We start from the raw sequence: 21,935 nt of genomic DNA, 5'->3' as shown, positions 1-21,935 counted from the left end.
GCGCCAGCCATACCACCACACAGATACGGCATCCTAGAGCGCGAGCGTCAGCCACACAACCACACAGATACGGCATCCTAGAGCGCGAGCGCCAGCCACACAACCACACAGATACGGCATCCTAGAGCGCGAGCGCCAGCCACACAACCACACAGATACGGCATCCTAGAGCGCGAGCGCCAGACACACATCCACACGGATACGACATCCTAGAGGAGTGCATTTTCTCATCTGAACCAAATCTGAGGACCACACTGCCACAGGAGGCTTGTGACACAGTTTTAATCTCTTCGGGATGTGTTTAAAAGAGGCCTGGTTCTAGACATGAGCAACCCTCGAGCTGATCATGATCTGCCTCCCAGCGGATCTGGATCCTAAAGCTTTGGTGGGGAGATGTTGGGGGGAATGTCCCCAGGTTAGCGCACTGGTGTTCCAAACCCTTGGTGAGCTGCAAGGACAGCAAACGTTTCATATCCGGGCAGGTGTTTTCAGGAGCGGCACTAAGGCCCGTGAATGCCTGATGGGCCCGCAGGAAGGAAGGGACAGGCAGGCAGGGTTTGGATCGGAGGCACTGGGGTATGACGGGGCAGCAGGGGTGTGTGCTGGGTGTGTAACAGTGCAGGGGTATCTGGGACAGGAGCTTGCACCTGGGCAGCAGAGAAGTGTCTGAAATGAGGGCATAACCCCCCAAATGTGCCCCCAAATCCTTTGTAACCCTCATGCCGGGGGTCCCTATCCCAGCCTCCCCTTCCCTTCCTGCATCCACCAAGGTCTAAAGCTGGCGCTGGCAATGGGAGCCCAGGCGGCAGTGTCTCTGAACTACGGCCCATTGCGGAGAGGGCTGGAAGTGTGTGGATCTGTCCTTTTATCACACACGCCCCTCTCTCTGTAGTTGTGCCTTTTGCTGATTCATGTCTCGTAGCCAGGAGGAATAAAAGCTTTGTAACCAGAGTTACTTATTGAACCCCTGTGATTCAGCTTTTAATTATCATAAGAAAGAGACAAACACAGAGCTAGATTAACTCCCATTTCCAGAGCCATTTTCATCCCAAGAGATCTAAATATGGAACAATTCACTTTCCTTCGAAGTGCAGCCACTTCTGGGTGGGGTGAAAGCAGCAGCTGTTTAACGGCCTCACCGCAACACTGTACTGGGATGGCTCACCCAGCACTGAAATGCAGCCACTTCTGGGGTAGAAAGTGGCTGCTGCTAACACCCACACAGCAACGCTACTCAAGAGTTTAGGTCAGGAGGTAATGGAGAATCCTGTATCCGACTGAAACTGCAGGGAAGCATTTTAAAGAAGCAAAATCTGACTTGGAATATGGCCAGGACACTGGAGTTAATGCCTGTTAGTCTAGATACCAGGCTGATGAAACCAGTTCTGGGTCTGATCTGAAATGCTCAGTGCTACGGTCTGAACAGGTTTGTGTGTTATAACCGGGCTGGTTATAACCACTGAGGCCATCTGCGCTATGATCCTGTCTGAATTCACAGGCTAGGTATATGCAGGCCTGGAAAACCTCCAAGGAAAACCCAGGGGCTGAGATGGGGGAGCGCTCTTCCCAGTCAGTCAGCGCTGCCCCCACTGCCTCCGCGTGGTGCCAGGGGTGGCTGTGCTGCAGGGAGTAGAGTGACATTCCCAGTGTGACTGAGGTGATGTGGGATGGGCCCCTTCTTGGATGACATGAAATCAAGCTCCTGTCAGCTTTTGCTCCTGGGATCCTGTGGCACTTTTCCTAAGAGTTGGGGCGTTAGCGCCAATATTCTGGCCAAATGTCAAGACAGATAATTGCATTCTGCCTCCTTCCACTCCCCCTGGGTTTTCACATGGAGATTGGATCATTCACTTCCGGAGCAGCTGTGCGGTACTGCCCTGCGCCGTTAACCAGCTGCTGCGCCCCTCAGTGCTGAGCAAGTTATCCCTGCGTGTTCCTCTGCTGGAAGCAGTTTGGGATCCGTGGAAGGAACGTGCTCAAGAAATAAGTAGATGATGATGATTTTATTTTTCATCAAGCAGGCGCCCTTCACTTTAGCTGGTAACAGTAGGACTCCTGGGTTCTCTCCCTGGCTCGGGGAGAGGCGTGAAAGCTAGTGGTCTGATCAGGGGGAGTTGGGAGTCGGGTCTCCTGGGCTCTGTTCCCAGCTCTGTTGACTTGCTTATGTGAGGGTAGAATTTGACCCTGAGGGTCTTGGCTGCCCAACCCCTTCTTTCCACCAGGTCCCACTGTAGCCCCATCCCCACATGCCTTTCTTCCCCCCTCATGTGGCAAAATTACCATGTTCCTCTCGGAGGGGAGCTTTCCCCTCTCAGGGCAGGTGGCCTCACTTCCCAGCACGCCCCGTATTTTGTCTCTCTCCCCTTCATCTCTTGCAGCATCTTGGCGAAAGTCGGCTCCGACTTCGACCTGCGAACACTGCGGGCAGTTCGTGTGCTCCGGCCGCTAAAGCTGGTGTCGGGGATCCCAAGTAAGTGAGTTAGTCCGTGTGCTCCCCATGGGACCTGGGATCCAGCCAAAGGTCCCTGCCACCTCCTCATGGGACCCAGCACCCAACCCCAGGCCCTGTTACCTCCCTATGGGACCCAGCACCCAACCCTGGGCTTGTTATACCCCAGTGAGCCCCGGTACCCAACCTCAGGCCCTGCCACCTCCCTATGGGACCCAGCACCTAACCCCAGGCCCTGTCACCTCCCCATGGGACCCAGCTCCCAGCCCTGGGCTCTGTCATCCCCCAATGGGACCCAGCTCCCAACGGCTGCCCTGTACTCTCATACTGAAGCTGGGATCTGGCAGGAGCTGCTGCAGAGAAAGGTTTTAGAAGAGCTTGTCTGACCTTGTGTGTTCAGAGAGTGGCTGCTGCTGGTCTCTGAAGCATTTCTCCGTCTGCAAACATTAGTCAGGGACCTAAGAGTCCAAAACCAAATGGCCCCACTTGCGGGGGTGGGAGTGGAGGGTGTCTCCCCAGTGCTGCCTAGAAGGGGATGACCCCTTCTGTGATGCTTGATTGTGACAGTATGTAGGAGCCCTGGTCATGGAGAGGACCCCATTGTGCTGGGTGCGGTACGTCTATTAGGTATATTATGGTAGCGCCTCCATTGTGCTGTACAAACACAGAACAAAAAGATAAGCCAGGCCCGGAGAGTTTCCAATCTAACTAACGGATCTACTGCCCTCCTGGTTTGGGTGCACAGGGTCTTTGGTGTGGTCCCCACACAACTGTGCAGTGAGGGACTCTCTCCTCGCTGCTCCGGGGCCCCAGAATTCCAGGGTCCTGCCTTTGCTGTGGGAGCTGCCATCTGACACCCTGTCTCCCTCTCTCCCGCCCCAGGTTTACAAGTGGTTCTGAAGTCCATCATGAAGGCTATGATACCTCTGCTACAAATTGGCCTACTCTTGTTTTTTGCAATCCTTATTTTTGCAATCATAGGATTAGAATTTTATATGGGAAAATTTCACACCACCTGCTTTGACTCGGTGACAGGTAGGTCCAGTGCCCGCATCCCCTGTCCCCTGCGTTCGGATCGGGGGTCCCGTAGGTGAGTGATGCAGGGAATTGCCGGTCAAGCAGCAGAAAGGGGCCAGCACAAGCTCCCTTTACTTGCATGCTGGTTCCACATAGGGAGGATGTTTGTCTAGCAGGGGTCTGGGAGCTAGGACACCTGGGTTCTAATCCCCGCTCTCGGAGGGGGTGGGCATAGAGCAGGATGTTTGAGACTTGGAGGTTCTACTCCCAACTCTTAGAGGGAAAATGGTCTAAGGACTAGAGCAGCGAACAGGGAGCCAGGACATCTGGGTTCGAGTCCAAGTATTGGCACTGACCTGGTGTGTGGCCTCAGGCAAGTCACGTCCCCTCTCTGTGCCTCAGTTTCCCCCTCTACCATGTGGAGGTCATGTTGACATGGATCAAGGCTAGATGAAGGAACATCTGTAAATGGCTTGAAGCGCCTCAGCTGGAAAATCCCAGTCCTTGTTGTGTGTGAGAGAGGGCGGTATGAACCCGGCACCGGCCTTATGGGCAGCAACCCAGCCAAGGGGTGACAGCATCTTCCCTGGCCAAGTGTCTCAGGGTGCGGGGCTGGAATCTGCCTATCATCCCCACTATTCTCTTTCCCGCTCCTCCCTGGGCCCCTGGCCTGCGCTCAATATGGAATGGCCTAATTATTTGTCTCCCCTGACGGAGATGGTGTTAATTGAGGGAGAGCTATTTCTGCAACGCGGCCATGTCATCGAGAAGGGGGTTGGGGGAGGGAAGGAGAGGGGGATGGAGGAAGCACCTGCAGGGTCTGACTCTCCCAGCAGACACGAGAGAGGTGGCTCTGATTTGTATTTGCAAATCCCGGCTACCGAGCTGGAGGGAACCAGCACTCAGTGCCAGGCCCCTCCCTGCGCCAGGACAGGGGGTCTGGGAGTCAGGGGCTGGACCTCAGCTCAGGGTCCCAGGAGGGGTCTCCCTAAGGCACTGTATAGAGGGACCTTCCCTGCTTTGGGTGTAGAAGAAGAGATGCTGGACCAGGATCCAGGAGACCCCGATCCAGTTCCTGGCTTAACCATGGCCTCCCTGTGTAACTGGGCAAGTCATTTGTGCCTCTGCTCCCCATCTGTGCAATGGGGTAATACCCCAGGGTGGTGGCTAGTAGGTCAAGGGATGACTATAAGATGTTCAGATGCTGTGGTGCCGAGGTAGAGTGACCAGACAGCAAGTGTGAAAAATCAGGACGGGGGGGTGGGAGTAATAGGCACTTATATAAGATAAAGTCCCAAATATCAGGAGTGTCCCTATAAAATCGGGACATCTGGTCACCCTAAGCCGAGGGTCAGAGAAATAGGAGGGGAAGGGTCTGGAGCGTGGGGGCCCCAGTCCCCTTCAGAGAGGGAGTGTGTCTGGGATCCTGACGCTCGGCTCAGGAGGAGGGAGCTTGCCAGCGCTGTACACAGGAGGGCTGCATGGCATGGCATGTGTGTGGACGACCAGGTACCCCAACGCTTCCTTCCTCGCGGAGCACAGGGCCCAGTCCTGCTGCCACTGACTCCAGCAGGAGCAGGTTCAGGGCTCCTTCCTGATACCTTGCGACAGGGTTTCTGTCCATTCCCCCTCCCTTTTAGAGACCAGGCTGGCTCCTTGGATGCCAGGCTCCTGAACGTCAGCTGCTTTCTCTTTGCACGCAATTCCTGTGCCCCACATTGGGGTCTTCCAGCGAAAGGATTCGGGAAGGGCTTGGTAGCGTTACTCCATCAGCTCTTTGACAAGCGCAAGGGGCCATGTAGGGAGAAGCCCTTGGCTTCTGTGGGGTTACCCACCAGCCCTCGGATTAGCTCTCTGACGCGAGGTTACCCGCCAGCCATGGGGTTACCTGACTTTTGCAGGGCTGCCATCGGGGTATCAGTCCTTTCTCTTTTCCCGCCCTGCAGGCGAAATCAAGGTCGATGTTCCATGTGGGACAGAAGAACCAGCCCGCATGTGCCCCAATGGGACCGAATGCCGTGAGTACTGGGAAGGCCCGAATTACGGGATCACGCAGTTCGATAACATCCTGTTTGCTGTGCTGACTGTCTTCCAGTGTATCACCATGGAAGGGTGGACCGAACTCCTTTATTATGTGAGTCTCTGCCTGCAGCAGCCCTGGGCTCTAAGGCCGTCACTGCCTGGCATCTGGGGGGCAGGGCAGGCAATGCATGAGGGGTAGGGGGTTCCCTGCATAGATTGCTTTTCATTACTTGGACAAAGAAGCTGTGCTTAGCGGTCTGAGCGTAACGCTGAGAATCAGGACTGTTGTGTTCTCTTCCTGAGTCTGCAGCTGATTTACAGTTTGGCCTCAGTTTTCCCATCTGTAAAATGGGGGTGATAATCTCACAGGGTGAGTTTGTTAATGAATGGTCGTAAAGCATTTTGATCTGCCTGCTACCCACACTGACTCTGTACTGCAGGGTCACTGCACCCACCTGGCACGGGTGTCATCTCTATACTGCAGGGCCATTGAATCCACCAAATATGGACACTGGCTCTACTGTGCCTGCCTGGCCCTGCCCCTGCCCCTGCCCTGTAGAATCACTTCAACCCCTAGAGAGAGGCACAAATCTTCTTGGCCAAAACAACCCGTTTCTCAGCTCTGAGTTACGTGAGTGAGACCAGAACAGACCTGGCTGTTCACGAGCCCTGAATCAACCGGGGCATATTCTCAGCTGGGCCAATAACGATCGGCCCAAGGCAGCCAGCCCCCCAGCAGCCCTGGCGCTGGGACCAGGAGGCATCTTGTGGCTGACATGTGTCCAGACTCCAGAGGGAGGTTCGTGGCTTCTCCCGGACTGCAGTTATGAAGCCGCCAGGCAGCAGTGCCCAGCCTAAGGGGAGCCTGCTTCCAGGATGCTGACAGGCTGCTTCGCTCTCAGCATTTTGTCCCTGATCCAAAGTGCAGTGGGGTCCTTACTACCAAGAGGCCAGGCACGCGGCTGGCCATGTGTGCAGAATTAATGAGCTGGGGCGTTCTGCTGAGTCAGGAAGAAGGATGAAGTGCTCCACAGAGATGGGGGGGCGGGGGGAGAGGGGAGAGAGACAGAGGAAGAGAAAAAGAGAGAGGATGGTGCCTGGCCTGGAGCCCGTAGGCCTTGTGCCAGTTGGAGAATAGGGGATGAAGCTGGGCCTGCCTGGTGGTGGTATATAGGGAAAAGGTGCCAGATGGGGCCTCTCACATGCACAGCCAGGGGGCGCTGGATTGCTGGGGAAGGTGACAGGGATGTGTGTGTGAGTGAGAGAGAGAGGGTGACAGGACCAGCCCTACCTGTGTCATAATTAGTTGCCTTGCAGCCTGAGGGGGTGGGGCTAATGGGATGGGTTACCTGAGAACACCTGGGTCTCCTAAAAAGGGCTGAGCAAACCGAGTTCCAGGGAATTCTCTCTCTGGGAGGCAGGTTGGCCCCGGGTAGAAAGTAGGGAGTTCCTTGGCAGGGGAGGCAGTAGGAACTTGCTAGGATAAAGGGCCTCCAAGGAGGAAGTCCTGGGACGTAGGGCTCAGCTAAAAGCAGCAGTTACTGCAGAGCTGTCCCATGCCATGAGGGGTGCTCTGGAGGGGGTGCCCCTGTTCCAGTGTGGCTGAGTGTGTTAGCTTGCAAGAGGGGAGTTCATTAGTGAGCATGGCCCTGTAGTGTGTGAGTGGCAGTGCAGGACTGTTGAGAGAACCTGTGGGGGGAGCGCTGTGGAAAAGTAGGTGTGTTAATTTGCAACTGTGTAAGTGCTGGGTTATGGTAGCATGGCTGTAATATGTCTGTGTGTGTTACCACTAAAGTGTGTAGGTGTCTGAGTATGTCTGGTGTGTGCAAGGACAGCCCTGTGGTGCATTAGCCTGGCTGGGGGATCTTGAGTTTAGCTGTCTGGTTATGAGACTGAATAGGACAAGAGGTGCTTTGAATGGTGACCTAGCCAGTTAGTTCTGGGAGGAGACCAGGAAGGAAAGCCCAGGGTGCAGCGGGAAATTGCCTTGATGATCCAGAAGGGGGCACTTCTCCTGTCGGTTAAGGGCTGTTGAGCTCAATGCTTTGCTTGGGAGGGAAGCTGTACGCCCACAGCATCTGCCTTTTGGATAAAACACTCTAGTGAGATCACTGGAATCCCACGGCTCTGTCCCTAGGAGTAGCTGCCTTAGCCCCAGGGTCCTGCTCAAATTCCATTTGGCCTCCCCAAGCCCTCCCTTGAAATCTGTGTGTGACACAGGATTCGGCTTTGCTTTCTGCCAAAAACTGCCATGCCGTGTTGGTGTGGGTTGTTAAACAGCTGCCGTGCTCCCCCGCAGAGGTAGCTGCATTTTGGTGGTGGGTGGCAGATCCTTCTCTAGAGACCATGAAGCACTTGGGGATGGAAAGCGCAATGTAAACATAAATTATTCCTAGTTCCATGAGCTAATCACACTAATGCAGGAGAGAGACCTCGTGTCCCAGGCCCACCGCAGCGGGAGCAGCGCCGCCTGCATCTCTCTCTAGTCCCCAAAGGCTTCCAAGTGGATTTGTAGCAGCCAGCATTGCTCCGTGAGTCAGCCGTTGTCAGCCCCTCCAAACCGGTGGTGGTTTAGGATCTGCTTTGCGCCAGTCCTCTTGGCGAGAGCTGACCTTCCAGAAGCAGTGGGAGCAGGAGGAGCTCCAGAATGGAGCCCTGCAGTAGGACGGGGATCCCGCAGGACCTGCTGCCATAATAGCGGGAGCAGGATTGAAGACTAGTCCCACGCAGGGCTCTGCTCCAGCACCTATGCTGGCCTCTGGACAAGGGCTTTGCGTGGGTGTGCACTGACTGCTGTGCATGTGGGAGGGCAGGTGCACAGGGGATGGGATTCACAGCCAGGGCATAGGCTCTCCTCAGGTTCCACTATGGAGCCTTTTCCCTCCTGGTTCCAAGCTGGCCCTGGGACAGGGAATGTGTCACTGGCCCTTTCCCTTCTGGGGGGTGCACCTCCAGACTGGCCCCCTGGCAGTGGGACTGGCTGGCTGGGGAACGGTTCACAAGGCCTTTCCCAGCTAGATGGTGCAGATCCAATCTAGTGCCCAGCCTGGCTGGGTCAGGAGGCTGGGGGATGGGATATTGTGGCCTTTCCCGTCTAGGGCCTTGGTTTGAATTCAGCTCCATTCACTAGTGGCTGAGGTGCGCTACCATTGGTCCCTCTGTGAAATTAGTTAAGTGGGTCTGAGCCCAGTTCCTAACAGCTGCGTGCCTATGTCCTCTCTCGCCCCCAAAGCTGGGTTCCCCCAGTGATAGGGGCATGAGCATGGGAAGGAAGACGCTATGCTGTGGATATTCTCCGGGGGGGGGGAGAGTTAATGAGTTATTGCTCCAGCGAGCTCGCCTGGCTTCTATCCTGAGCACAGACTTCCCCTTGGGTATTGGGAAAATCACACTGCTGCTCTTTGTGCCTCAGTTTCCCCACATTGGGTATGGTCTCCACTTACCTCCCCCGGAGGTGGGGTCATTAATTGCTTTACAATTCAAGGCCCTTGGGGGGTGATGCACCTTAATTACAATCTCCCAAGCCTCCAGCCCACCTTCTGCTTCACAGCAATGACCCAGATGCCCACAAGCCAGCTCATATGGCTGATAGAGCAACGGTCGTAGGAGTAAATGCAACTTCCCCATCAGCTGTGCACCGATGTGTTTGCCCCTGTGATTAGGGGATAAAACAGCCCATCAGGGGGTGCCTGAGACCCGGAACCCCCCATGATCCAGCAGCTTGAGCAGGGGGGGGGAGTTCAGTTGAGCCAATCCATCGGTGGAACAAGCCCTTATGACATATTCTGTCACCGACAACCCAATCGCTCTGGACCGTCCCACGAACTCCCGGCCTCGTGGGTAATTGCTTCCTCTTAACCCCCCTCCTTTTCGTCTTCCTCACGTGCCTTTTGTGCTAGATTTGAAAGGAGCCCTGGATAATTAACCAGCGACTCATTTCTTTCCGGCCTCTTGCAAAGGAGGGGAGCAGAAAACGTGTGCATCGCATACAATTGTCTTACCACCGTCCAGCGCCTGCTGCCCCATCCCAAACTGTGCCGCGGGGCTGACGGCTGCGAAGCAGCTGTTGCACACTCTCCCCCCCCCCCAACCCCGAGAGACAGCTGCATTTCAGCACAGAGGATTCTGTTGTTGTTTTACAGTCTGAGAAGGGGGGCGGGGAACAGACACTGAACCAGCCGAACCATTGGCAAGAGGCAATGGCAGTCTGCCTCTGAGTGGGAGCTAAATTGCCAGCAGAATCTGGAAGCAGTGCCTGGGGGCAGGAGGGCTCAGAGGGCTGGGGGGGCGTATGGGGGGGGGTTGTTGCACCTTCCGCTGAGCCTACATCTGCGCTGTAAGTTAGGGGTGTGATCCCCAGCTCAGATAGACGTACTCCTGCTGCCTCTTGTGCAGATAGTGCACTAGAAACAGCAGTGTCGCCGTGGGCTGCAGGGGCCCTTGCTTGCTGCCCCAAGTACGTCCCCACGGGCCCCAAGTGGGTTTGTGCTCGGGGCAGTTAGCTCATGCTGCCGCTGCCCGTGCTACCACTACTCAATAAGAGCCAGCCCAAGTATGTCTGTCACACCCCCAGCTCCTAGTGCAGATCCCGAGTCACCCTGGCCCTCTGGCAGGACACAAGCACCTTGGAGAATTCAGGTCCCTTCGGGATGGGAGTGGAGAAGCTGCCCTAACAAGGCTGCCACAGCAGGGGAGCCTGGACCCAACTCGGGGCTTGCTGACTCTGCCCCCTGCAGTTACAGGGAGATTGTGGGCATGGCAGAGTCTCTGTAGAGGCCTTGAGATCCCTTCACATGCTCCCCACTCCCCAGGCACCACTGTCACCAGACCCCCTCTGCTGGGCTCTCGTTAGACTGAGCAGCCGGGAGACTGCCACTCACTTTGTTCCTTGGCCTATATTTAGCGGCGAGAAATGGGGACAAGGAATCTTTAGCAGCTCGTGGAGCGGAGGCTCGCAAAGTGCCCCATCCCCTCTCCTGCCCCTCCAGCCCCTGGCACCACAAAGGGGAGGACAAAGAACCCAGTCGGGAGAAGGGTCCATTAGCACCTTCCCTGGAGCAAACCCGTGACCTGCTGCTAATGTCGGCTTTCAAGGCACAAAGTGGGGAGCGGCCCGGTTCACTCTGAGCTCCTCGGGGCAGTGGCTGTGGGAGGGAGCCGGCAGAGTGGCCTGTGGTTTGTTTGCAAGCTGCAGTTAGTGGGAGGAGTGTAACCTAGCGGGTAGAGCAGGGCTCTGAGAGTCAGGACATCAGCTGGGCATGCTCCCCCCATCCCCTGCCAAGGTGCCCCAACCTGAGGAGCAAGACACAGTCCCCGTGGCCTATTCTGTCTGTTGCTGCTGGTGGGGGGCGGGGGGCTGTTTGTGCTAACCCCACTGGTGCAGTGCCCATCCTATATAGGGGACCGTACATCCCATTTTGGCTGAGACGGTCCCTTTTTTTAAGCCCTGTCCCAACTTTTGGGCAAAACTTGGCGTTTGTCCCATTTGCTCTTGCCAACTGATGCCCAGTTTTACCAAAAAAAGTGGCGTGCGACCCTAGCAGAGGATGGAGGAACGTGCAGGGGGTGATAGCTCGGGTGAGCAGTTCGGGCCGGGCCAGCCCTGCATGGGCGAGGGGCAGGGTGTAGCAGCTTGGGTGAGTGACGCGAGCCGAGGGGGGTGAGCATTGCGGGACGGCCCCATGTGGGCCTGGGAGGTAAGCAGCATGGGCGGGTGGCTCGGGCCAGCCCTTCATGGGGGAGGGGTTCAGGCCAGTGGCTGATGCCAGCTCGGCCAGGGGGAGGGGCTTCAGGCTAGCCCCAGGTGGTGTCCAGTTTTCCCTTTTGGGAAATATGGTCACCCTAAGCCTAGCAGGGGCTGGGCAGCTCTCTCGGAAGTGGGCTAGGAGTGGGCCTGCTGAGCTGGCCGGCTGCTTGGGGTCCGTGCTCACCGGCCCCTCCTCGGAGGGAAGGAACAGCCTGGCCCTGGCAGCCCGCACTGGCTGAGTCACTCCCTTCTCTCCCAGAGCAACGATGCCTCAGGGAACACTTGGAACTGGCTGTACTTCATCCCCCTCATCATCATTGGCTCCTTTTTTATGCTGAACCTTGTGCTGGGGGTGCTGTCTGGGTAAGTGCGTGGCCCCCTGCCCTGGGCTGCATTCCCGACTGGCTCCCAGGGGCCCAGGATGCTACGTAGGGAGTAGGGCATGGGACTGGAAGCCAGGGCACCTGGCTGCTGTGCCCAGCTCTGGGAGGGGAGTGGGCTCTGGTGGTTAGAGTGGGGAGGCCTGGAAGTCGGGTTTCCTAGGTTCTGCCACTGACTTGCTGCATTTGCTTAGGCAAGTCACTTCTATGCTCTGTGCCTCAGTTACCCCACCTGTAAAGCGGGGAGAGTGACACTGACCCACCTTGTAAAGAGCTGGGAGATCTGCAGAGGAGAAGTCCTAGGTGCGATCCTCCGGGAAGGGGTCAGAGCAAACCCAAGAGGCCTTTGCCATTGCTGCTGTTGGATTCCCTGGCACACGCCCTGCACCCACAGCCATGCTGCTCACCGGCCTTTCACCCAGAGACGTGGGCACACGGATATCCATACACATGGACACACGAGTAGGTGTGCATGTCTCACACACACACTGTGTGTACACCCCTTGCAGTCCATGTAGGTACATGGGCGCACACATGGGCACCCCTTACACAGATGCACACATACTGCATAGACGGACACTGGTCACATACCCTTCTCACACAGGTACACACACACACATACCCAAGGTGCCCTGGATGGCACATTCTCGGGGGAGGAGGCGCATTCTGCCCCCTCCTCGTGATACCCACCTGCTCAGACATGTGCAGGGCAGCCTGGCAGACGGTTTGGCTGTTTTGATGCCTGCAGGGAGTTTGCCAAGGAAAGAGAGCGGGTGGAGAACCGGCGGGCGTTTCTCAAGTTGAGACGGCAGCAGCAGATTGAGAGGGAGCTGAACGGCTACATGGAGTGGATCTCCAAAGCGGGTGAGGACTCCTTTCTGCCACAGCGCCGGCCGGGGGTGGGGGGAGCGTACTCTTCTCCGCTGTAATGCACTGGGGGACCCTGGGCAAGTCCCTGCCCCTCGCTGGCCAGAGGCCATTTCCCTGACTCCGGGAAGCATGTGTCGGGTCAGTTCCCATCCCATGCCCCGGCTTTCACTTTGAGCTGCCAGGACACCCAAAGGCTCAAAGGCCCGGATCACCAGAGGTACTGCGGCAATGGGAAATCAATGGGAGTTAGGCGCCCGAACACATCTCGGGGGCTGGGCCCAAAGCTGGCATGCGGATCTGCCCGAAAACTTTCGATGAACCCAGCCTGCCAGTCCGCTCAGCTCCCGGAATCTGAGTGAGCTCCATGCAGGCTCCCAAGCGAATAATTGCCCTGGCTCTGGTCTTTGATGAAGCATCGTCTGCTCTTCCTCTCCAGGGCAGGGTTATGGGGTCACTGATCAGCTGCTAGGGCTAGGGATGGGTGTCCTGGTGGGGGTGAAGTGAAGGATGCAGACCCCACACCTCTTTCCATATTCCCCGTCACGCCTTTCCAACCCAGCTCTCCTCCCTCCCGTGGCATTCCTGTCTGCCTTCCCCTCCCTAGGGCCTTCCAGCCAGCCCACGCCGCCTCCTACGTGCCCTGGGGAGGGGTGCCCCGTAGTAGGGGCCCTTTGGCCATGTGGCTTATTTCTGCATTGGACCTCCACGTGGCGCCATGGGCCCCCTCCCCCCTGAAATGTGGTAACGTAGATGCCCTTCGCTCCTGCCCTCGACTGTAACGGCCCCAGCCCGGCCCCATCCCAGCACAGCTTGAGAAAGTTTCCCCAGAATTCCAGGGGCGTGTTGTTGCCTAGATTAATTCCCGGTTCTTTTCTCTCAGAAGAAGTGATCCTAGCGGAGGATGAGACGGAGGAAGAGCAGAGGCTCCCGTTTGATGGTAAGCTGTGTGTCCCTGAACCCCGAGTGGCTGGAGAAATAGTGGCTCCCCTGGGACTTCCCACCACAGCTGCAGTAACAGTGGGCTGTCCAGGGGGCCGGCTTGAGGGCTCCGTATAAACAGGTGCTGTTCATCTGTCCATGATCCAAAAAGTTCCGTAGATAGAAAAATAGTAGAGAAATTCTGGTGCAGCCTAGTCCAGCAGGGGGCACTGTAGGGAGCGGGGCAGGAGCACTGGCTGTGGGGGGAGCTCCCGGCTTCTCCAGCTCCTCTCAGAAGGGGGTGTTGCTGGGAGCAGGGCAGGATCACCGAGGGGGAGCTCCGGCTACTCCAGCCCCTTCCAGCCGGGGCGCTGTACAGAGTCCGACTGGGAAACCCAAAGGATAATGTCTGTTTCTCTTGCCATGTTCCTATTGTTGGAGCTCTGCGGAGAGCCACCATCAAGAAGAGCAAGACAGACCTGCTGAACCCGGAGGAAGCAGAAGATCAGCTGGCCGACATCTCCTCAGTGGGTAGGTCCGCAGCCTTGTGCGTGGCCACGGGGGGGCACCGTGTGATGCGGGGAAGGACAAAACATGTCAGCCGCTGTGATGCTTCCCAGGGCTGTGAGTCACTTCACCACCACTTGCCCTTAGTGTTAAGGAATCATATCTGTGCCTGCTGTGGGCCAGCTCCCTGAAATCACCAGCCTCTGGCAGCACGGGCACCGCTCCCCAGGCCCCTGCAGGCCTCACTCTATCTGTACAGGTTAGCGATAGGCATTCGCTGACCCCCAGGCCCTCCGAGTGCCCCTGTTCCACTGAACACGCCCACAACTCTGAGATTGGCTGTTCCCAAAGGAGTTAAATAAAATATATGGAGATATACCTATCTCATAGAGCTGGAAGGGACCCTGAAAGGTCATTGAGTCCAGCCTACTGCCTTCACTAGCAGGACCAAGTACTGATTTTGCCCTAGATCCCTAAGTGGCCCCCTCAAGGATTGAACTCAGAGCCCTGGGATTTAGCAGGCCAATACTCAAACCACTGAGCTATCCCTCCCCCCACCAGTGTGATAGGTTCTACTCAGGATTGCCACTTAGCTTAACACACTTTGAGATAGTGAAAACAAGACGAGATTGAAGTGATAGTGAGTAAGAATATTGGAAACAAATGGTTATATATAAAACAAAATCATAACACACTTTCTAGAGACTAACCTTAACGGGCAGGGTACTCCCCTATTTCCTACACGATACCCCAAGTTCTGTCCCCGGTGTTTTCAACCAGTTTGGTTGAGACCCGTTCTCATAAGATCCAAGCCCTCTCACCAGTTAAAGGAATAACTGGGAGTTCACCTAGTTTCAGAAGTTCATTGTCTTATCCGTGAACTCCTGCTGGTTTGTGTTTTCCTCCAGCCCCTGTAATCTGTTAATTTGCATTTTGCTCAGACTGTAAATGGGCGTCTATTGTGTACCAGACAATTTGCAGTTTGCACATGCCCGGCTAGAGAGAGAAGCATCTCCTACCCCCTGCCTGACAGGCGCATGTGGGCCACCTTTTGGTGACCTGCCTTAACTCACAGACCGAGGGAAGATCAGTTTTAGCATATACGCATCGCTCCCCGCGTATTCCCCATAAGTGCCTCTTGCAAAGATTACGAGGATGAGCGTGACAGGCTTTCAGTAGCAACCTTACATGACCCCTTTGGGTGCACCCAGGGATCTCTGTGCCCCTGTATACTCCTGGGCCCTCTGCCAGTTGGCATCCGGAGGTCCTTGAGTCACACTGCAGTTTCATTTGGATGCAGGATCCTTCTCTTGCTGTCCTACAGAGGGGTTAGGAGGCTGACCCCAGTAAGTGCACCGAGAGCCTGGGCCCAGGTGCCATGTTACTCAACCGGGGAGCTGGTGGAGAGTCAGGAGGCCCAATAAACTGCCCCCTCTAACACCTGTTCCAGCCACGCTGGGGCCTTTGCCCAGGGGCTGCTCCTAACCTTCCTCTCTTCCCTCTGCAGGTTCACCCTTTGCTCGAGCCAGCATCAAAAGTGCCAAGCTGGAAAACTCCACCTTTTTTCACAAAAGGGAGAGGAGGATGCGTTTCTATATCCGCCGAATGGTCAAAACTCAGGCCTTTTACTGGACAGTCCTCAGTCTGGTAGCACTCAACACATTGTGTGTTGCTATAGTACACCACAGCCAGCCAGATTGGCTTTCCGACTTCCTCTGTGAGTATGGCCAGCGGCTGAGCACGCGCCTCTTTCTCTCCCACATTCCCTCGGATGGTTCACTCGGATTGAGGAGTCCTCATTTCCTCTCCTCGATGGCACGGCTGTTTAACTCCTAGGGCACCCCAGCCCTACAGGTGGCTGCATTTCATCACTGGGAGAGGCGTCCCTACTACGGATGGTTAAACGGCCGCTGCGCCCCACCCCAGAGAGGGCTGCTCCTTAGTGCTGGGTGACCGATGTCTGTGTGGCACTGTTCCACGCTGCTAAACAGTTGCCACACCCCCTGCACCAGAGGATTTAGGTGGGACGGACATTCTCCCTATGTGAGTGTCTATCAGAGGGCAAAGCCCTCTGTGATCCTTCGGGGTGAGGGCGCTCTAGGAATGGAAGAGATTATTAGTGTGTCATTCAATGAGCAGTTTAATTTCTCTTAGTGGAGAGAGCAGCAGGGTAGGAGGGAGCTGGCAGGGAGATCTGGGCAGGTCTGAGCCATCTCTCTCTCTCTTTCTCTTTCACAGACTATGCAGAATTCATTTTCTTAGGACTCTTTATGTCCGAAATGTTTATAAAAATGTATGGGCTCGGAACGCGGCCTTACTTTCATTCCTCCTTCAACTGCTTCGACTGCGCCGTAAGTCTACCCTCCTGGCCCGCCACGGGGCCTGGACTCGCTTGCACCCGTTAAACCAGGAGCAGCTCCATCAGGCTGTATTCTGGTTTCAGTTACACTGGTTTAAATCTGGAGTATCTCTAGTGGGCCGATTCTGGTTTTAGTTACACCAGTGTAACTCTGGAAAATCTCCGTCGAGCCCAATTTTGGTTTCAGTTACAACGGTGTAAATCTGGAATAGCTCCATTGGATTCTGTGGTTTGTTACACCGGTGTAAATTCAAAGTAACTCCCTTGAAGTCGACTTCACTGGAGTTAATCGGGATTTACAGCAGTGCAGCTGTGATCAGAATCTGGCCTTGTGGCGTTACTGTGGATTTACGCCTGCATGGGGTTGGAGGCAGGAGTGTGTCTGTGAGTGTCTGTGTGCTTTTGTACATGTTAACGGGTGGGTATGGGGGGGCAGGGTGAGAGTGCATGCACAGGGGTGAGCATTGGCAAGTGGGTGCGCACATGTGCCTATGATCATGTGTGTGCCCTTGGGTATGGGTGTTGGAGTGCATGTGTGTGAATACGCAGCCTGTCCTGAGCATGCTGTCAGCGCCTGGGGGGCGGGGCGGAGGGCACCAGTGCCAAGGTTCCCTGCACAGCCAAGGCCCAGAGTTTTTTGTAGGCCACTAATATGCTCCTTTGCTTTCTGGCAGGTTATCATAGGGAGCATCTTTGAGGTGATCTGGGCTGTCATGAAGCCTGGAACATCCTTTGGAATCAGCGTGTTACGAGCTCTCAGGTTATTGCGTATTTTCAAAATCACAAAGTAAGTGCTCTTGCTTCCAGTGTCCCTAAAACATGTGTGTGTATGAGTGTGTGTGAGTGAGGCGTGTGTACGCTTAGGGTTGCCAACAGTCCCTTATTACAAGGGATGTCCCTTGTTTTTTCATTTCTGTACAAGATTGGGAGTTGCTGAGTGCTGCAAAAAGCAGCAAGAAATACCCCCCCCCGAATACTGCTTATTATTAATAATAATTATTATTAATGATAATAATATTGGGAGGAGGGGTGGGGCAGGGGTGCTAAGAAAACCGTCTCTTATTTTTTAAATACAACATTGGCAACCCTAAGTTACAGTGTGTGTATGCTTGAGTGCGTGTGTGTGTAGTATGTGTACACGTGCTCGTGTGTCCGTTTGTTGGTGTGCACCATTAACTTGAGCCCTAGGCTGTGCCATGACGTATAAACATCTAAAGGCACATTTGGGTTTGTCTCATGCAGCCGGCAAGTAACACGGCCACAGACACAAGCACCCAATCACACGTGTACACCTGCCCACCAATATGTGTGCACTTGCCTGCCGTCACCCAATCGCACGCTGCCAGGGGCTCACCTGTGGTTCCTTTGGTCTCTCTCCGCAGGTACTGGGCTTCCCTACGGAACCTGGTGGTGTCTCTCCTGAACTCCATGAAGTCCATCATCAGCTTGCTCTTCCTTCTTTTCCTCTTCATCGTCGTCTTTGCCCTTTTGGGGATGCAGCTCTTTGGGGGCCAGTGAGTAATTGGGGGGACCCTCCGAGCCAAGCCCTCAGCCAACCTGTTGCCTTCCCAAGATCCCATCAGGTTCTGGGACTGGAATAATAGTGAGCTGGTTACAGCCAATGCTCCTGCATCGCCTCCTGCAGAGAGAGGCTGGGACTGCAGTAGCTGGGAGCTCCTCCTGCAGCCAGCAGTCCTGCCCCACTCCCCTACAGCGTCATCTGCTGGGAAAGGCTGGGACTGGAGCAGAGATTCCTGACTCCACTTTTCCCCTCTGACATGGCAGGCAGATAAGGGCGTGTGTGAGTAACGTGCCTGTGTGTGTTGGTTTGGTGTTTCCCCTGCGCAGGTTCAATTTTGACGATGGGACCCCTTCCACCAACTTCGACACTTTCCCAGCAGCAATAATGACAGTATTTCAGGTACAGCCTCCATTGCTCGGTCAGTGTCACAGGAGTGAGCGCTGGGCAGGGAAACAGGAAGCGGCATCACTGCATGAACTTAGGGGAAAGGCCCTTCTGAAGGACACCCACAAAGGGGAAGTGATTGGTTGTGGGCACCTATTGAACTCAAATGCCTGCTGGACCCTTTGGGAGGAAACACCCTGTGTTAAAGATGCCCCACTATTTTCATGACGGGCCAAGAAAGTTCCCAGGCCCCATTGCCGAGATTTCCAGTAAGCTGTAAGCTGTCCAGCAAAACCAGACTGGACCCACTCCCCCACCCGCCCTCATTTTGAAGGTGCAATGTTCATCACGGCTCAGAGAGGGTTGGAGACTCGTCTTCCCGTCTCAGTGTTGGTCATGGGGGGGGGGGGGTATGTGCCCCGAGCACTGTCTGAAAGGATTCTCTGCCTCCGGTGGTGCCTTGTTCTTTTCCCTTTCAGATCTTGACTGGCGAAGACTGGAACATGGTAATGTACGATGGTATCAAATCTCAGGGCGGCGTCCATCAGGGGATGGTGTACTCGGTCTATTTCATTGTTCTCACCTTGTTTGGTAACTGTATCCTTTGCTTGGTGGCCCCAAGAGAGAAAGACATCAGGCGGGAGGCTCTAGTGGGTATCAAACTCCTAGGTTCTAACCCCAGCTCTGGGAGGGGAGTGGGGTCTAGTGCTTAGAGCAGGAGGGGCTGGGAGCCAGGTCTCCTGGGTTCTGTTCCCAGCTCTGCCTCTGGGGTGGTGTTCTTTGTGGGGCTCCGATGCCCCAGTGATGGGTGCATTAGAAGTAGCTAGCCGTCTCGCTAGGCAAAGGGAAGAGAGCGATTCTGAGCCTGGAGCAGCTGGGGCTTGGGGCTGTGAAACTAGTCCTTGGTACACTGGGCCAGTGCTCGGATGGGCGACCTGCAAGGAAACCCCAGGTGCTGCGGGCGCAAGCAAGCTCTGCATGTGCATCACAGTCCACGCCCCCCATGCCGAGATAGTCCTGGGAATATGCTGAGAGCCAGGTGTGGCTTGAGCTGGGGCGAGGATGGTTGCCCTTGGCCTCAGGAGTGTTTGGAGCTGGAGCGGCTGGTGGCTCTGCCTTGACTGGGTGACCAGATACCCTGCTGAATGTGTTTTTGGCTATCGCCGTGGATAACCTGGCTAACGCACAGGAGCTCACCAAGGTGGGAGCTGCTTCCCTGGCCCGCCTGGCAGGGCAGGATGATCGGGGAGTGGGGGGTTCAGGAGCCCTGAGGTCTCAGAGCGGCGCTAGGGGCCCCTTTGGAAGACTTCCTTAGGGAGCGTCCTATGGCTGAAACGTGAGCAGTGTCCTCGCAGGGGTCGGCAACATGTCCATACACGGACACAAGTGTCCATGGTAAAAATGTTCAGGTCCGTGGGGGGCGCTCATGGGTGGCTCCCCATCCCTACTGTTGCAGGTGGAGGCGCAGCCAGGCAGCTCTGCATGCTGCCTCTGTCCCCCCTCCCCGAGCGCTGATTCCGCGGCTCCCAGCCCATTGGCCAGGAACCGCGGCCAATAGGAGCTGCGGGGGCGGTGCCTGCAGACAGGGCAGTGTGTAGAGCCGCCTGGCCGCACCTCCGCGTAGAAGCTGGAGGGGGGGACATGCCGCTGCTTCCAGGAGCTGCTTGAGGTAAGCGCTGCCCGGAGCCTGCACACACACCCCCACCCTGCGCATCACCCCCCTGTCCCAGCACTGATCCCAATCCCATCCCCCGAACCACTTGTTCGCAGCCCGGAGCACCCTCCTACACTCCAAGCCCCTCATCCCCAGCCCCACCCCAGAGCCTGCACCCCCAGCTGGAGCCCTCACCCCCCCAACCCCCTGCCTCAGCCTGGAGCCCCCTCCCGCCCCGCGCCAATGTCCATCACTAAGTCCGGTAATTCTGTCAAGCACAACAGGGTGATGCTGACCCCTTGTTCTAGCTGAGGAGTGGGCTAGTGGCTGAGGTGCTAACGCTGCTCCTAGGAATTAAGACTGCTGGAGGCTGAAAGGCCAGGGGGAAGGGCAGAGGCATTTAAATAGCCTGGTGAGCCTTGGTGCTGGGGGCAGGCTCCTTCTGCCTAGTTCACTCCCTCTTTCTTTCCCCGTCACCTTTTTCTTCCTTTCCAGCGCAGGAGCTGCCCCAGCCCCTGGGCTTTCTGGCTAATCTTCCGTCACCTGTTTCCTACCTCTCGTCCCCTGGGAGCTTGTCGGACTCCTGGCTCCGTTACGCAATAAGAGAAACACACTCCCCTGTCTGCCCCTCAGCCCCAGCCTTTCCTTTGCCCTAGAGAGACGCTGATCACACCCAACTCCCTGGAGTCCATGGTAGTGGTGGCATCAGCTGTGTGTCATAGGGCCTATACAGCTAGCGGCTAGGGATGATGTATTCCGAGGGGTTTTCACCTTCCTCTGAAGCAAGAGAGACCAGCTACAGCTGGAGACAGGACATTGCTTGGGGTGGGCCCAGTCCGCCGAAGTGGTACAGAGAATCCTGGGTCTAAATGCCAGGCTGGTGGGCCTGGCTCATGTGCCTGGGGTCTTCAGATCTGGGGTGGGGAAGGAACTTCCCCCCAGGTCAGATTGGCAGGACTCTTGTGGTTTTCTCGATTTCCTCTGCAGCGTGGAGAGCCCGCTGGGATCACCTGGGCTCATCTCACCTAATCTGTTCCCTGCCGTTGCTGAGGCTTGGGCATTGGCAGAATTTGTTCCTGCCTGTTCTCTGTCCACGGCACACACCAGTTCAGGCTCCTGAGGGCTGGGATACTTTGCTGTGTGGTTGCTGGTGGTGCCCTGTGCTAGCCAGGAGCTCACACCTGAGGAGCTGATGCTCCTGTGGTCTGGCCTTGGGCTCCTGAATTCTCCCTTAGCTCGAGTGGAGCGGGAGAATGGACGTCCTAGCCTTGCGGCCACTCCCAGCTGGGGGCTGCAGGTATCACCCTGGATCTTGAAGCATGAGTCTCCTGAGCTCACAGGCACCGACTTTGTCCTTTCCCGGGGGGGTGCTAAACCCCTGCTCCGCCCTAGGCCTCGCCCCCGCTCCACCCCTTCCCCCAAGCCCCACCCCACCTCTTCCCGCCCCTCCCCCAGCTGATCCGCGGCAGGAGGCGTAGGGAGGGGGGGGGGGAGGCGCTGATAGCTGGGGCTGCCGGTGGGTGCTCAGCACCCACCATTTTTTCCCCATGGGTGCTCCACCCACAGAGTCAGCACCTATGCCTGAGCTGTTTTCCAAGCCTGCAGCAGGCTTGTCACCCCCTGTGTGGCCTCATCCCCCCTAGAGGGGACAGAGCCGCCGCACCAGGTGGGGTGAGTTACACCCCAAAGGGGCCAGGAATCAGGGCGGGGTTGATGGGGATCAAACGCCACTAATGCTCGCCCGTGTCTGTGCCTATCAGGATGAACAAGAGGAGGAGGAGGTGGCCAACCAAAAACTTGCACTACAGAAAGCCAAGGAGGTGGCAGAAGTGAGCCCCCTGTCTGCAGCCAGCATGTCTATAGCGGTGTAAGTGCCGTAGGTAGCGACACCGGCGGCCAGGGCACGAACCGGAGCCTCCCCTCAGGCTCTCTTGTTCCGTGACGCTGTGTCCAACCACGGGCGGCTGAGCCTCGGCACTGGCTCATGTTGCAGGATCGGGTCTCAGGACAGCTAGAGACAAGGAATGCTCGGGGCTGCAGTGCGCTGTGGGGAGCGGGGCAGGAGCGCCGGCTGTGGGGGGAGCTCCTGGCTACTCCGGTCCCAGCC

The 21,935-nt window shown here is 56.4% G+C and overlaps 1 protein-coding gene across 1 annotated transcript in view; it reads left to right on the top strand.

Annotated features, from left to right (window-relative positions):
* Positions 1–21,935, top strand: part of CACNA1A (calcium voltage-gated channel subunit alpha1 A) — a 140,676-nt gene that overhangs the window by 51,963 nt on the left and 66,778 nt on the right. Inside the window, exons 4-18 of the mRNA XM_026660587.2 lie at positions 2,379–2,470; positions 3,332–3,484; positions 5,413–5,600; positions 11,494–11,597; positions 12,363–12,478; positions 13,365–13,421; positions 13,844–13,933; positions 15,417–15,626; positions 16,148–16,260; positions 16,943–17,055; positions 17,651–17,782; positions 18,117–18,189; positions 18,654–18,771; positions 19,308–19,375; positions 21,589–21,695. Of these exons, the coding sequence (XP_026516372.1) occupies positions 2,379–2,470; positions 3,332–3,484; positions 5,413–5,600; positions 11,494–11,597; positions 12,363–12,478; positions 13,365–13,421; positions 13,844–13,933; positions 15,417–15,626; positions 16,148–16,260; positions 16,943–17,055; positions 17,651–17,782; positions 18,117–18,189; positions 18,654–18,771; positions 19,308–19,375; positions 21,589–21,695 (1,734 nt within the window). The remainder of the gene's footprint in view (positions 1–2,378; positions 2,471–3,331; positions 3,485–5,412; positions 5,601–11,493; positions 11,598–12,362; positions 12,479–13,364; positions 13,422–13,843; positions 13,934–15,416; positions 15,627–16,147; positions 16,261–16,942; positions 17,056–17,650; positions 17,783–18,116; positions 18,190–18,653; positions 18,772–19,307; positions 19,376–21,588; positions 21,696–21,935) is intronic.

Source organism: Terrapene carolina, unplaced genomic scaffold (assembly GCF_002925995.2).
Source record: "Terrapene carolina triunguis isolate 2854851 unplaced genomic scaffold, T_m_triunguis-2.0 Scaffold833, whole genome shotgun sequence".
NCBI lineage: Eukaryota > Metazoa > Chordata > Testudines > Emydidae > Terrapene > Terrapene triunguis.
The sequence above is the reverse complement of the archived record's forward strand: the minus strand, read 5'-3'. Positions and strand labels throughout refer to the sequence as shown.